Raw genomic sequence first — 15,844 nt, 5'->3', positions numbered from 1 at the left:
AGATAAACGAGGCGTGTGACAGTAAAATGGCAGTGTTTTGTGGGGTCCTCTGTAAAAGGCCTTATCCGCTACAGCATGTATCCATCCTTACCTAAAGTACTGCAGACAGAAGGGCAAGGCTGACGGTTACCTGGATCTTTTTGTCACCTCTCTGTATTGATTACTGTTACTTTCCCAAATTCCATTCCTTTACGTTTTAGAACATATCTGATTTTGTTGTTAGCTTCTGGCCAGTCCTTCCAACTCACATGAGGGGCTCTAGTGGATCTTTCTAGACCTTTCAGTTCTTGGTATTCCTCCTTATTCTTCTTTTCTATTTCACACTGTGCTGCTGAGTCCCACATCCCAGTCTCCACTCCCGATTTCTTGTATGAGAACCATATACACAAAGTCAGTGATATAGTTCACATTTTCTATTTTATTGTGTTACACATTTCTTAATGTCAATATCCTAACTTAAAAATTTCCCCTTAACTTTTTTTTTGCAGGGGGAGGGGTTGAATAACTTACAGTAGTGCCTTCTACTCAGTAGCTGTTTCTCACATCAGAAATCTGGTTGCTTTACCCCTTTTGGATCCTCATATCTCACTTACCTCCTCCAAATTTTACTGATTCTTAAGCTAGGTCACCTACCTCTACTCCTGCTTTCACGGTTTTCCAGCTCCCAGGGCAAGCTTGTTTTCTCAAGGGCCCAAGAGAGCTTTGGATATTTGAAAATCACCTGCCTTTTGCACAGTTTTTCTTCTTGATTATTCCTTAGTTCAGTTTGTGTGGTTTGTGCTGCTTACCTCTGTGGTCCCCTTTCCTGTCTTTTTAGGCTAGTGCTTGGGATGGCACTCACTCCGCTTGCCCCAGCAGGTCCCTGTTTGGAGTGGTCTTTCTCTTTCAGATAACTTTTCACTCTTCCTGTTGAGTTTGGTCTTTTTTTTTGGCTGACCTCCTTGATGTCATCTGATCTCTCTGGACCAAAGGGATTCCCCTGTATGCTTTCTGAACAGTTTCATCATTTGTAGCTGGAACCTAGTGTTTTCTTCAAAACCCCCTTTTAGATGTATAACTTCCTTTTCATTTCCACTTCATTGAGCATATAATTTTTCAAAACCAAATTTAAGTATTTTTCTTCCAAATTACCTGTTTCTCGCATTTTCATATCAATTTAATCAAACAAAATACCAAAGTGGTCTAGTTTCAGAGCCCATATCTTGACTATCAACAAAGTAATTTTTGCTTTTCCTCAAGAAATAATTATTTCTGTCTTTTCAAATACTTAATTGGAAGTTGACCACCTTTTACTGTTGTCACCCTAATCCACACTGTCGCCACCTTTTGCTTAGACACCTGTAGCAATCTACTGTTCCCCTTCTGTGCCCCTCACTGGCCTCATTTTCTCTCTGTGTCTCTAGCCACTCGAACCCCAGGCTCACTACCCTCACCCTCCATCACAGAAGAGCTTGCCTGTTCCCACTTTTTAGCGTATTATTCTTCCACTCAGCTAGTGCAAACTCCACTAGAGCAGGGACTTGGTCTCTCTGTTGTATCCTCAGTATTTTGAGCAGGTGTGCCCCCTGCTAGGCTCTCAGGACTTAATTAATAAAATCCACAGTAGAAGTTAAATGCTAATCTTCGTGATTTAGCATACCTACCACAATAAGGACTCCACTGACTCTGAGCTCTTTGAGTACTTGCAGTTAGTCACTTAGTCTTTATTTTGTGTTTTGTCCCTAAATGTGACAGTCACTGTGTGTGAAGCACCTACGTGTCTCAATACAGTGCAGATTTAAAAAAAAAATGGTTAGTTTAAGGAATCTGCACTTGCTGTTAGAGATCTTTATCCTTTTTAATTGTAACTGCTTTTCCTTGTCTACCTACCTTCTCTACTCCATCTTAAACTACCTGTTATAATATTGATAGCAATGGGATCCTAAGAGTACAGTAATAATAATAATAATAATAGAGCAGGTACCATTTGAGTGTCCAAGAAGTATTCTCTCAGCCACTGTTTTCCAAAAGAACTTTGTGCACTAATGAACCCATTTTGTACTGTGCAGATAGTTGCTGCTAACTGCGTGTCTGCTAAGCACCTGAAATTGTGGCAGTATACTGAAAGTCTCACAATTTAAGTGACTTCACAAGCATAGTGGCCAGACTACTGGAGTTGGAAACCTCTGCCTTTTGTTTGTACACTGTCATTTGATGGGACAGCTTTTGAATTAAGCAGGGTTCTATGTGAGGAAATTGATCTTCTGAGAGATTTATTTGCCCAAGAGTGTTTAGCTTGTGTGAGACCTAAGGGATTTGAAGGCTAAAGCTCAAGGGAATCTAGTTCATTCCATAGACTATGCTAGCACCTTCTGTGAGTACTGTTCTTGTGTCTCTCTCAAGAATTGGAGTGTCACAGGCAAAGGCCAAGGTGCCATCTGTATTCTTGCTATAAGGAATTAATGGTTGTTCTCAAGTGAAGTATCACTACCAAGGTAAGAACTTTCCCAAACCTAAATGTGTTCCAGAATTAGACAGGTAAGTTCAGCCACTCACCCTCTGGACGTCTACACTTTCCTTTGAGGCTTCAATTTGCAAAAGCAGCAGCAGCAACAGCATGCTGCCTCTTAACACATGCAGCAGTAACAGCAGCACCAACAGCATGCTGCCTCTTAACACATGCTGCAGCAGCAGCAGCAGCAACAGCATGCTGCCTCTTAACACATGCAGCAGCAGCAGCAACAGCATGCTGCCTCTTAACACATGCAGCAGCAGCAGCAACAGCATGCTGCCTCTTAACACATGCAGCAGCAGCAGCAACAGCAACAGCAACAGCATGCTGCCTCTTAACACATGCATGCAGCCTTCTTTCACGTCTTCTGTTCTCTCCCCAATAAGGGGAGAGAGGAAAATAAAATGTCAGCTACTGTTTCCAGTCTCTAATCGGATGCCTGGGCTGAGCTCTTTCTTCATATTCCCTACTAGTGCTCAGTAACTACTGAACTGCCAACTTGTTTTATAAGCTTAAGAAAAAGGGAGGGTGAGGAAACGTAAAGAGATTAATTAAAAAACATAAATATGTGCATATCAAAAAGGGGGAATATGAATAGAGCTGCGTGTGATGGCATATGCCTATATTCCCAGTGTTCCAGATGCTGAGGCAAAACCGTTACAAGTTTGAGGCTAGCCTATTAGGAAAATAGAAACTCTCTGCTCCCTACCACCCACACCGTACCTTAGCTTTGCCCATGGTCCTGACCCACAGTTAGTACTTCTCTCTACTGCTCATTCCATGTTCTTTTGGCCCTTGGCCATTTCTCAGCTGATGATACTTAGGTTTCCAAGCATGAAGGCCTAAGATCTTGGTCACTCTACCTGTATGTAGTGATTTCTGCTATCCATTTTCTTTTACCACTAGTTATGGCAGAACAGAGAGAGAGAGATTCCATAGTCAGCCTTGTCTTTCCTTACTCTCTAGTAGCAATCCTGATGACCCTTGACAGTCACCATTCATTGTTTAACCTTTTTTTTTTTTTCTGATTGTGACAAGAGGCCCTAAGAACTACTAGGCTTCTGTTTGAACTTCCATATCAGTAGAGGCGTTGCTGACTCCTTGGATAATCATTCTTCGCTTGGGTTCCGAAACTGTCTAACCGGTAGAACCAGAGCTGCTATAAGATGGGGTGGCGTGGGGGTGTAAGCCGCTCCTCAGATGTGACTAAGGGAAGAGACCCAGTTTCATTGCCCCTAATCTGTCCACTCTGGCTCTAGGAGAAACAATGTCTGACAGTCTCTAGTTTTCAGTATCAGCGGAGTGCCATCTTAGCTAACCTCATGAGGTGCTAGAACTGAGTCTTCAGATGATGACTTTAGCATCTCTTTCTGGATCATAAGCTGCATGGTAAGAACCTTAAATCCTCTTGGTTAGCATCAACCTCATCAATGTACTGCTTCACTGTAGGCTCTCCAGTGAGATACCATGGCAGCTAATAAGGCATTGATTGGCTCAATCTGTGGATGATAGAAGCATGGTGAATGGCAAAGACAGTTCCAGGTCAGAGTGTCTTTTCATGTGAGAACTCGCATGTGACCAGGAGTGGTTTGGATAGTTGCCCGGAGTCCTTCATGCTTTCACAGTATTGATGGTGTGAAAGGGAGACCTGAATGAGGTGATCCTTTCTGTCGCTGCCCCACTTTGACCTTGTGTAAGTAGCTGTCTACTCCTTGTATCTGTTTTTGAACTTGGGGCTCTGAGCCACTAGGAGTTAAAGATGGGCTGTTTGTTAGCAACATCCACAATCCCCATCCCACCCTGCCTTTGCTATGGACTGTTTTAGGCTGAGCACTTAAGGTTGTCTGAAATGGTGCTCTCAGTAGTTATTTCACTAGATGCTTCCCTAACATCTGATGAGCTTTCTTCCAAGAAGTGCTTACCATAGTGTGTCATAATCTCTTTAACTAGTTAAAGAATACTTTCCCCCACCAGATCCTAAACCCCAAGTTAGTAACAGGGACCAACTAATTTGATAATCCATATATCTTCTGATGGCTAGAACAGGGTCACATGTAATAGATATTCAGTAAATCAGTAAATTACTAGGTAGATAAATATATGAATAAATGAATCGTGCATATTTCTTTAAATGTTGTCAAAAGAATATTCCTCCATAACAAACAAGCAAACCCTTATAGGTCAGAGCAGCATCTCTCTTTGTTCTCTCAGGGAAACGAGAAGCCTCAAGCTGTCTTCTGAGTGCACCAGTTGATCCTGTTGGTCCTAACCTCAGGGTGGACAGAGTGCCATGAGCAGCGTGCTGGGTGGTTTTCAGCAGCAGAAGTGCTTAGTGACAGATAGCGAAGATGGCAGGCCGCCTTAGGGCTGCTGTCTTTTGGTTTTATTCTAACAGGACTGGCCATTAGAACCAGGTCAATAGCATACATAAAGGTTTGACCTTATTCTTTCTCAATTCTTATCTAAGCAGCTTGAAGGAAGAAAGGTGTTCTGTGTCTGATTGGGACTGCTCAGTGGTGGTGTTACAACACCTTGGCAAACTGTAAAGTCCATTCCATGTGTCATAATGAACCACAAGGAAGTATTTTCTCTCAAGTGTTTAGTTAGAAGTCAGATTCTTGCTAAATAACGATGCTCGGAAACATACCAAACTACAAATATTTGCTCCAGTAGAGGTTAGTGTACACTGTATGATAGCAAAAGAAGCTGGCATAAGATGAAGGGAACAGTTCCATGCTGGTCATCATTAAAAATATATGAATATTTTTAAGCATGAAAGAGTATAATAAAATAGAGAAAGTATAGCATGTTTTCATATGTACATACAATGAGGGTATCCACATTGAAAGCATACTATGCATTTATGTCTTTGACATATACTTTTTAATAAAATTTTCACTAAGCCCTTTTGCTATGTATAGGTGGAGACAGTGTTAGCCTAATATTAATGTACCCTGTGTATGACCAGTTGGATTGGTGACGTGTCACAAGTGTGGGCCAGCCTCCATAAATGCTTTAGTGCTTAGCATAATGCCTGACACTCAACTGGGACTCAGTAAATATTTGTTGAATGAGTATTGTCAGAACAGTTGAGCCAATTCTCTGTATATTTCTAGCATAAACCAGGTCCCATAGCTTTAGATCCAGCTAACAAGAAATTATAATACTGAATGTTCTTACAAGGCATAGTAAAAGCAAATTTTGTCCCACTAATGTGTGCCGTGGTAAACTTCTAAAGGCAGACTGGAAAGCATTAGGTATTTTGTATTTGGAAGCCAGACATCTAACTGGTCATTTGAAAGTCAGTCAATCAATCCATCTGAGATTCTCAGTTCAGTTACAAGAATGACTAATTTTATACTAGATTCTCACATGTTCATGAAGTGTGTGAATGACTCAGACCATTAATATCTCACACTCCTGTGATCTCCCCTCCCAGCGAAATGATGCCTGTAAGGCAATAATGGTAATTGCAGGAGGAGGAGATCTTGACTTTGCCCTGTGGCAATAAAATGACACACTTTTGAGTAACTACACATGCATGCAGTATTATACAGAAGAAATGAGGTATATTATCATATTATAACTTTATTACTATTTCTATTTGAACATAGTGAAAGTAGTACTCAGTTTCAGTATGGTTACAATTGAGTTCCACCTTTTGTTTCTACCAGTACCCCCCTACACAAACAAACAAATACTGGCTTCTGTTTAGAGGACGGCGTAGCCACCAGAATAATTAAGTCAGCTCATTGATTACCTGTCCCTGGAGGAAATGGCTGCAGTCACGAGAAGCCAGATTGGGTTTTAGTTAAAATGTCACTAAGGGGTTAGAGAGAGATCTCAGCAGGTAAGGGTCTTTGCTACCAAGCCTGACAACCTGAGGCCAATCCCCCAGACCCACATGGTGGAAGGAAAGAAACAATGACCTCTGACCTCTTGCCATGTGCAGTGTAGCATGCACATGCCCACATACATATCAATAAATAATTTTTTAAATACAGCTAAATATTCACAATTGATTTTTAAGCCAAAGCCGAGCAGTTCATTGAGGGGTGTTTGGAGATTTGTGTGGTTTTTGCATTACTGCTTCATCTTTTTGAAATGATTTATTGAACAAGGTCTGGGTGTTTGGCATGAGCTTTTGTGCCCTGCTCTTCTCTTGCCAGAGTCCCAGATGACTCAAACTGAGCTGCATGGGCTCTTCTTAATCTTTATTTAGCTCAGCCTCTCTGAGACATTTGACACTTCTTAAAATTCCTTTCCAAATTTTAGGGCACTTTCTTTGATTGACTTGTTAACTCTTACAGGATTTCTTTTTTAACTCTTCTAGCTGTCTGTTAAATGTGATATTCTCCAAAGTTCTATCTTGGTCCTTCTTGTGTTTCCATTTATTCAATCTCCTTGGTGATCTCATTCATTTCCATGGTTTCCATTACAATCTGTTCATGGAGGCCTCCATGTGGGTGTCTCCAGCCTTAACTGAGTGCAGACCTGTGGATCCATCCACTCTGCAGATCTGTCTCTATAATGCTAAGCACAATAGTAATCACGGCGATAATAACAACCCCTCTTTATAGAACACTCTGCCAGGTGGCAGAGGGCTTTGTTTCATTTATTCTCAGCAAATTTGTGAAATGAATATTGTCATTCCTACCCTTATGAGAGGAAATCTGAGTTGGATGCATACAGTGGCTTTTCTAAGGTCCTTCAGTGAGTAGTGGAATCTCGTCTCTAAGTCTAGAGCCCAAATTTTTATTTTTAACACCTTAGATTAGTATGTCTAAGTGGATTCCATTATTGTCCTCTCTTCCACACACCTTCTGCTGCCCACCACCCCACATAAAAGGAAATTTCAGGAGCTGGAAATGAAGCTCTGTGGTAGAGCTCTTACCTAGCATGAGACAGGCCTGGGTTTAACCCAAGCTCATAAACTGTAGGTACAGAAGTACTTATTTAGTTATTTGTTAGTTAGGATCTTAGGTAGCCTACATTGGCCTTAAACTATGTGGCCCAGGATGCCCTTGGACTCCTTGATCTTCCTGCTTCCACTCCTTCGTGTTGGGATTACAGGACCACACCACCATGCCCAATTTTAAAACTACTTTCATAAATATGGGGGAATCAAGCTTGTGGTCTTCAAGCTGATCTATCATTTGACCCCCTATGTTGTTCTAAAAAACAGAAAGTGCTCCTTATAAATCTGGATTTCCAATTTAAATTCCAGAGCCTGCAGGATTCTATGTAGCAGCCATATGGATTGGGATAGCAGTTCTCTCTGACTCTACACTATTCTGGCTGTTACCTGAGACTCATTGCTAACCCAGCTCTGAACACTCCAGTACTTGTTAAAAACTGCTGTGTTAAGTGGGACCGTGGTGGCTCACACCTTTAATCCCTGTACTCAGGAGGCAGAGGCAGGAGGATCTCAGAGTTCGAGACCAACCTGGATCCACAGAGCAAGTTCTAGAACCGCTGGAGCTACATAAAAAACCCTGTCTCAAACCAAAGAAGATCGCTGAGCTCCTAGATCACATCTTCATAGTTTTTGATTTTCTTTTCCAAGTGACATCTATTGCTTCTTGCTTTTAGTGTTTTTTGTTTATGTTTCCCCATTGCATCCTCTCCATCTTCGAACATGTTAACGTGTCTGTGCTGATGTTGGAAGGAAAGGAATCCAACTTCTGATCATCTACCATATGCCAAAGTTTAAACACCAGAAGGGTTTTGTTGTTTTGACATTACTATATATACTATATACATACATACACACACACACACACACGCTCCTGGTTTCTAGTAAAGAGATGACAAGAATCCGAAGGTTTCCCGAGGATCGTCCGTCAGCACAGCCTGGAGTGGAACCGGGGCTGTCCTGGCGTCCACGCTCATCTCACCCACCTCATTTTATTCTCTGTAAGATGACACACCTGCCTCTTCTTCCCATGACTTGGTTCCTGCTACTTTGCTCTTCCTTGCCACTAAAATATCCAAATTCTCTTAGTTCTGGATGGTGTGAAAAAGGAAAAAAGAGAAACTAGGAAAGAATCAGGAGTGAGGAATGTCACAGAAGAAAGGAACAGTTTTTTTTAAGACAAGTTTTTTCCCCCAAAGGGAAACAAGAAAGCCCAAGTTAGAAATCACTACAGCTGACACTGAAGGTCCCTGTCAGACTCTTACTCACTTCAGAGCAGCTACTGACTGTCTCACCTGCTGGCAAGAGTCATTTCCCAGCAGGCCCACAGGTGCTCAACCAATGATGGGGATGGGCAAGAAGGCCAGTGGGAGATAAGAAAAGGAAGTAATCTTTGCCAAGGCAGCCATAATTGTTTATCAAGACCTTGTTTCAGAAAGGGGGCAAGATGGTATAATGTAGGCACGTAACCTCTGCTACTGGGGAAGCTGAAGCAAGAGGACTCCAAGTTTAAGGTCTGCCTGGGCTTCAGGTTTAGTGAGGATCTGCTTTAAAATAAAAAGGAGAAAAAAGTTTAGGATGTAGCTGTATTGTGTGTTTGTCTAGCATGTGTGAGATGCTGGGTTCACTTGGTATCCCAAATGAAAAAAGAAAAAGAAAGGAAACATAAATGAATAGATTGTTCTACTGCCTTTTGTTATATATTTTATTGTAATTTATATATTATATGTAATATTTTAGAATAGATGGGTGAATGGATAAAAATGTGTGTGTATTGAATATTTGACACATTTCATAAATACCAATAAAATGAATATTCTCAGCTTTGAAAGTTTTGCTTTCTATTCATGTTTCATATTTCATATTTTGTTGACTTCAAATGCTGATTCCTGGCTCCATCATCACTCTCCACCCTGTCCTCTGTGTAGTGCTGCAGTGGCTATTATAACTCAGTTATGGGAATTGCAGGGATTGCATTTGCTGAGTGCTTTAAGGACTTTGCTAATAAAGAACACTTTTTTCTTTTGATTTATTCTTCTATCATAGAGTACATCCCAAATGCAGTTTCCCCTTTCTTCTCTCTTCCCAGAAATCCCCATTTCCCCTCTCCCCCAGATCCACTGCTCCTCCATTTCCCTTCAGATAAGAGCAGGCCTCCCAGGAATATCAACCAACCATGGCATAACAGAATGCAGTAAGACTAGGCGCAAACACTCATGTCAAGGCTGAACAAGTTTTCCTTATCATCTACTCAGATCAGATATTTGCTCATCATCCCAGCTTGTGACCCGATTTCAGATTGGTCAGACTCCTTAAGAAGCCTCATCTGCCTTTCTGATCACTTTTCTGCCATGCTACCATTGTCTTAGGTGAATGTGAGTCCATTTTCTTTTGTAAACCTAGAAAGAGCCTGAATCCTTCTCTATAGAAAGAGCAGTTTGGATCTGAGATAACCCTGAACTCTTGATGCCGTAGTCTGGAATTTGTCTCATCTTATTTTGTCATGTATAGTAAAGGAAGCTAGCTGGTCACTCTTGGCTCACAGCTCCTATTTTCTTTAATATGTATTATTAAACTATTAAATTTGCCATGTCTTTTCTAATTGAGTTTTATTGGTTCTTTAGCTTTTCAGGAGCTATTTAGAAAATTTTATGAAACTTGTCATTGAAGCACATTATGGTTGTTGCTGCAGCAGTTGGTGGTGACTCAAGCATGGCCGAGTGACACAGTAAAAGACACTTCTTTCACTCTGCTGCATAAGTATGACTGGACATTTTTGGCATTCTGCTTAAATTTTCACTTCTGCCTAGCTCATCAGAATCCTAGCAATTAAGCAGGGAGTGGTGGAGCACTTTAATCCCAGCACTTGGGATCACTTGGGAGGCAGAGGCAGGTGCATCTCTGAGTTTGAGGAAAGCTTGGTCTACAGAGTGAGTTCCAGGTCAGCCAGGGCTACACAGAAAAATCCTGTGTTGGGGGGAAAAGAAACAAAAACAAAAGCCATAGCAATTAAGTAAAGAAAATAATTTTCTTCTCTGTGACCAAAGATGGTCACAGTGGGCAATCTTTTGCTTCATGTGCATTGGTCGGTTTGAGAACTTAGAAATACATCACACTAATTTGAAATAAAATCAAGAATTTTCTTTAATTAGAGGGTAGAAGATAAGTCCTTTAACTTCTTTTATATTAACTTCTAAAATTTAAACTTAAGTTTTTAAACTTAAACTTTTAAAATTAACTTTTTAAACTTTTTAAATTTTTAGCTTTTTAAAATTAATTAATTTATTTATTTTATATCCCAATAGCAGTTTCCCCTCCTTCCTCTCCTCCCATTCCCTACCCTTGCCTCCCTCCAATCCATTCCTCTGTTTTTGCTCATAAAGGGACAGGTCTCCCACAGTTAACAAAGCATGGCATATCAATTTGAGGTAGGACTAAGCTCTTCCCATTGTATTAAGACTGGGCAAGGAATAGATTCCCAAAAGCCAGCCAAAGCATTAGGGCCAGCCCCTGCTCCCACTGTTAGAAGTCCCACAAGTAGACCAAGTTACTCAACTGTCACTTATGTAGAGGGCCTAGGTGGGTCCAGAGATTGTGGGGGTGGCCAACCAATGATTGGTCCAGCCTCAGTCCCATGCCACGAGAATGAGCCCACCCTGACATTCACTGCCTGGAGTGCTAGGACCCACAGACTGGATGGCCCAGAGACCTAGGATAGTAAAACTGATTAAAAAGGTCAGGGTTAGATGGTCTATAAGCTGTCTTCCAATCCAGAAATTATATATTCCAGTAATAATAATAAGTTGATAATTTTGGCTTTTATTAGATTAAGTCCATTTGGTCCTATTCATATGAATTTGAAATAATTTAAAGTACTAACTCCTATCTGTCTGCCAGATACTTGCAATATAGTGATAAGCCAGACATCTTTCAAAGAGTTTCTGTTTTAGTAGGAGTAAAAGACAACAAGGGGAGTTTTTAGTGGTTGTCAGCACAGCGGCGAGCAGAGCAGGAGGAGCGGAGGTGTGGTAACTAGAGCTGAGAGTGAGGAAGTAGAAAGGAAGGGCTGAGAGGTGGCTGCTTGTCCAGACTTCCTGAGTTTGATTCCCAGCACCTATGTCACGTGGCTCCAGCAGTCCTAGGGGGTAGGGTAGGGAGGGCTATCCGAAGCTGCTAGCCTCTGTGTAGGCACCTGCACTCACATGTCCATACCCACACAGAGACACATGTACATACACATAATTTAAAATAATAAATGAAAACCTGAAGAAGGAAACGGGATGTAACTGGATGTCAAGATCTTTCTCCTTTTCCAAAATCATATTCTGTGGACATCACTGATAGGCCAAGAGCCAAGTCCCACTGGCATTTAAGATTTTCTGGCAGAGGCTGGGCTGTAACGAGTGGTAGAGCATGTGCTTAGCATTCAGCAGGTTCCACCCTCGCACCAAAGCAAAACCAGAGCTAATGATGGGAGCCCCAGTGCTGTACATAAGACCTGTTATGTCTGATTTTCATTTCCTCATCTGTAATATGGAAGGTTAGGTCATCTCTGGTGGGTTCTGAGAAGATGAAGAGCTAGCTTGCTCCTGGCAGCAGCTCCTTGAGTTTACCAACAGAAAGTTTACACGATTACTCTTCAAGATCCAGGTAGTTGCACCACCAGCCATCCTCCCTGTCTTTTGTCCTATAATTGTCCCCATGGGCCTAGGTAGTAAAGACGAAGTTGCTTATTATTTTCTCCACACTAGAAAACTTGCTATTTAGATGGGAATGCTTGGCCTTAAAAGGCTTTTGCATTCAGAAATGGCTGAGAGATGAGTGGTAGTGGTGGTGTGAGCAGTGAAAACATTTAAGATATCAAGCAAAATTTCACTTACTTCATAGAGAAGGAGATTGTTTCCTGAACTGAATCCTGGAAGAGTGGACCCAACCTCACTGGTCTCCGACTCTATTGCCGATGTGGGGTAGCTTGTTTAGAACCAAGGCACTGTCTGCCATTCCATACAAACAAAGGGAAAACCACAAAGGTATGGCCACACTCAGAAAGATGGACCAGGGGCTCTAGTAGAGTGCTGCTGCTGCTGCTGCTGCTGCTGCTGCTGCTGCTGCTGCTGCTGCTACTGCTGCTGCTGCTGCTGCTCCTGAACATTGTTCTAGAGGAGATGAAGATCTAAGTTGGCTAGGACAAACTCAGGGACAAGACAGATTGTGCAGATGTGGTAGTGCACACACAGCCAAGTGTGATTGGGGCCTTGAGTAAGAATGTAATGTTCACAATCCGATACGTTTGATATTTCTGCATGGCTGAAATGTTTATAATATTTAGGGAGAAGAACATACATTGAGAGTTTGGCTTTGAACAGAACAAGGGGACACTCACTCCTTGTTAGGCGGGGGAACTATGGAGGCCAAGAGTGAAGCCTTAGTTTCTGTTGTTATTGTGGGGCATCGCTGTCACCAGCTGGTCAAGAGCTAGAAGAGGACACTGAGACTAACAGTGGAGTAACTGCTGTTGACAAAGGGACAGGCCGAGCAGACATTAGTGAAGGAAGGGCAACGATGCTCAGGTCTGGGCTGTTGCCTGGCCTCATCTGCAGTTTTCAGCAAGCTGATGGACACAGAGATAGGCGGTGTGGGGGCGTCAGGGAAGGCAGAACCAGCAGGTACAGGGTGAGTCCCAGCACCTTTTCTGAGTATTCTTGTTACCTCTGGCGAGAATCTTTTTCTCCCCTACTGTCTTTTGAACTAAATGAGGTTAACAGTATTCAGTAACCCTTGTTGACAACTCTGGTCTCTAACTTAGATGAATTTCTTGTCTTCCTTAGGTAAAAGAAGAACGTCCAGAAAAAGTGCCAGATTTAAAGTTACTAGTGGAGAAGAAATTTTTGGCTTTGCAGGATAAGAATTCTGATGCTGACTTTAAAGACAATGAAAAGTTTGTGCAGTATAAGCAGCAGCTGAGGGAGCTGAAGAAGCAATGTAAGTCGGCCGCTTTGCTTTGGCTTTTGACGTGAGGGACCTGACCCGTGAGCAGTTCTCTCCTCTGCTTGCTTCCTCCTCCTGAGTGCCTTGTCTTGTTGCAGTTTTGTGTTTGTCTAATTTTAGTTCCAGTCACCTGTCCATTTCTGAAAGCCTACAGTTTCCACAAAGTGTCTCACTGCTTGGGAGGGAGATTCGGAAAAACCCCCATTTTATTTAGATGATGGTGGTAATTCTTTCAAAATATGAACTGCTGTGCCAAGCTCTAGAGTATGTTTGTTCCTGTTTGCTGCTCCAGAGCAGTGTTGGAAAAGGTCCTTCAGTGTTCTTCTCAAACACAGTCCAAGTCCCTCTGACGCTGTGCCCTGGGTACTGTTAATTCCTTCCATGTGATTTTAAATTGGCTTCTACTTTAGACGGCTGTTATGTTTACAGTTTTTAATTGGCATAATTTTGACTTGAAAATGAGCTTCAGCAAATAATTCATTACACACACACACACACACACACACACACACACACACACACACACACACAGTCTTAGAGTGTACCAGAAATAACATGTCTGATGCACAGTGGAGAACCAGTGCTCCATTCTCTCCTGGTTTCCATGTGGTTCTCAAAACAATGTCAAGTGAATTATGTCTTTTTTTTTTGGTCTGTGAATCTCTTTAGTTGTGTAGGATCTTTTTGTTTTGGTTTGTTTTAGAATCGAGATTCATTTATTCCTTAAAGAACGGTATAAAAGAGCAGATAAATTTTCCCTCTTTAGCATTACTCGTCTTTCAGGTTCATTTGTTTACTGACAGAGCAGGGATGGCACATGTGACATAGATTCATCCTGTGGCCATAGATGTATTCAGTGTAGCGATTTGGGTTTTAAAGTAGGCCTTCTTCTAAATAGGAGTGTTTTCTTTAAATTGGTGCTGAGATCTCAAAAATGACTGAGGAAGCTGCTTTAGTTTTGTCTATTTTACAAATAACTTAAGTTTCACAATTTAGAAAGTTTTGCAATCATGATGAGACTGTTGCTGTTCTGTAGATTTAAACAGTAAGCATTTTCCCTCTGTTTGGTTCTTCATTGAATATTGTCACTACCAAAATCTTTCTACAGTAATTTTGTACTGTTCCCCGAATAGAGAGTAACCTCTAGAGGAGACAGGATGGGCCTTTCAGTTTTCACATTTCTCAGACACATACTTTTAAGTTTAGGGTACTTGGTTCTACAGATTATGACAGATATAACATCGGGTCAGAATCCCTTACTTTAACAGTATTTCATAATAAAAACTAAGGGGTAAATATAAAAAAAAATTTCCTCTTTGTTAACTCACAAAGTTATTGTTCTGTAAAAGAAATTATAATGACTTTTAGAATAATATGGTCTTGGGAAATTTCTAATTAAGAGCACATAATGCAACAAAGTAAGTATTGAAGTTGTAATTATTATGGAGCGAGAGAGAGGAGAGAGAATGAAGAGAGGTATGCTTCCCCAGGTCCAGCCGTTCACATCATTTGGATAGTTAAATCTAATGACAAAGTATATTTATATTGAACGAAATGCTTCCTTCTGTAAGAGTTCCTCATACATTGCAACACTGGGATTAACAGAACTTTCCCTTTAATTTCCCCTAAAATGTTACTTTTAAAGGTCTAGATCTTGAGTAGCAAACAGAATATTGGTATTCTTTTAAAGTGCTAATAGAGCCGGGCAGTGGTGGCACATGCCTTTAATTCCAGCACTCGGGAAGCAGAGGCAGGCGGATCTCTGTGAGTTTGAGGCCAGCCTGGTCTACAAGAGCTAGTTCCAGGACAGGCTCCAAAGCCACAGAGAAACCCTGTCTCGAAAAAACCAAATAAAATAAAATAAAGTGCTAGTGTGTGTGTGTGTGTATATATATGGTGCACTGTGAGTTAAATTTTCAGGATGTCTGATGGCTTTTTTCCCCCCACTCTCCTGTGAGACTCTTGATTAGGACCAAGCTCTCATAGTGAATTTAAGTCCAGATCCGAGGTACACTGTGACTTATTAAATGGGCTAGTGAATCTGCTCTGAGATATGTTCTGCAGTTAAGGAGTTGAAATAATAATCTTTTGTTTTTAAAGATTGGAAAATAGAAGTGAGAGACAGACCCTTGCTTGTAGTTGCCTATTTTGATGAAGTAAAAGCTGAAGTGAGATCCAGGCATAGTGGGGCAGGCCTGTAATCCCAGCGTTCATGGGAAGAGGTGAGCGGATCACCGAAGTTTGGGGCCAGCCTGGTCTACGTCATGAGTTCCAGGCCAGCCAGAACTGTTTGGCAAGACTATCTTAAAAGATAAAAACAACTTAAATATGTATGTAAAAGGTTGTTCTTTCATGAAAACATCCATGATATGTTCTCCATATTCATTATGTGAGGTATAATTTGCAGGGGATTTACTTTATCAAATCATAATTTAATGAAAGAAATGTCA

At 41.4% G+C, this 15,844-nt stretch overlaps 1 protein-coding gene across 8 annotated transcripts in view; it reads left to right on the top strand.

Moving 5' to 3' along the window:
• The window catches only part of Nsmce2 (NSE2 SUMO ligase component of SMC5/6 complex), a 206,020-nt gene that overhangs the window by 60,663 nt on the left and 129,513 nt on the right, over positions 1–15,844 (top strand). For all 8 annotated transcript variants that reach the window (XR_012909640.1, XR_012909638.1, XR_012909639.1 and 5 more), the window contains exon 4: positions 13,235–13,388. Coding sequence is in view for 5 of the 8 variants with exons in the window: in XM_075960966.1 (XP_075817081.1) it covers positions 13,235–13,388 (154 nt within the window). In the remaining 3 variants the exon portion in view is untranslated. The remainder of the gene's footprint in view (positions 1–13,234; positions 13,389–15,844) is intronic.

This window comes from Microtus pennsylvanicus, chromosome 2 (genome assembly GCF_037038515.1).
Source record: "Microtus pennsylvanicus isolate mMicPen1 chromosome 2, mMicPen1.hap1, whole genome shotgun sequence".
Lineage (NCBI taxonomy): Eukaryota > Metazoa > Chordata > Mammalia > Rodentia > Cricetidae > Microtus > Microtus pennsylvanicus.
The sequence above is the reverse complement of the archived record's forward strand: the minus strand, read 5'-3'. Positions and strand labels throughout refer to the sequence as shown.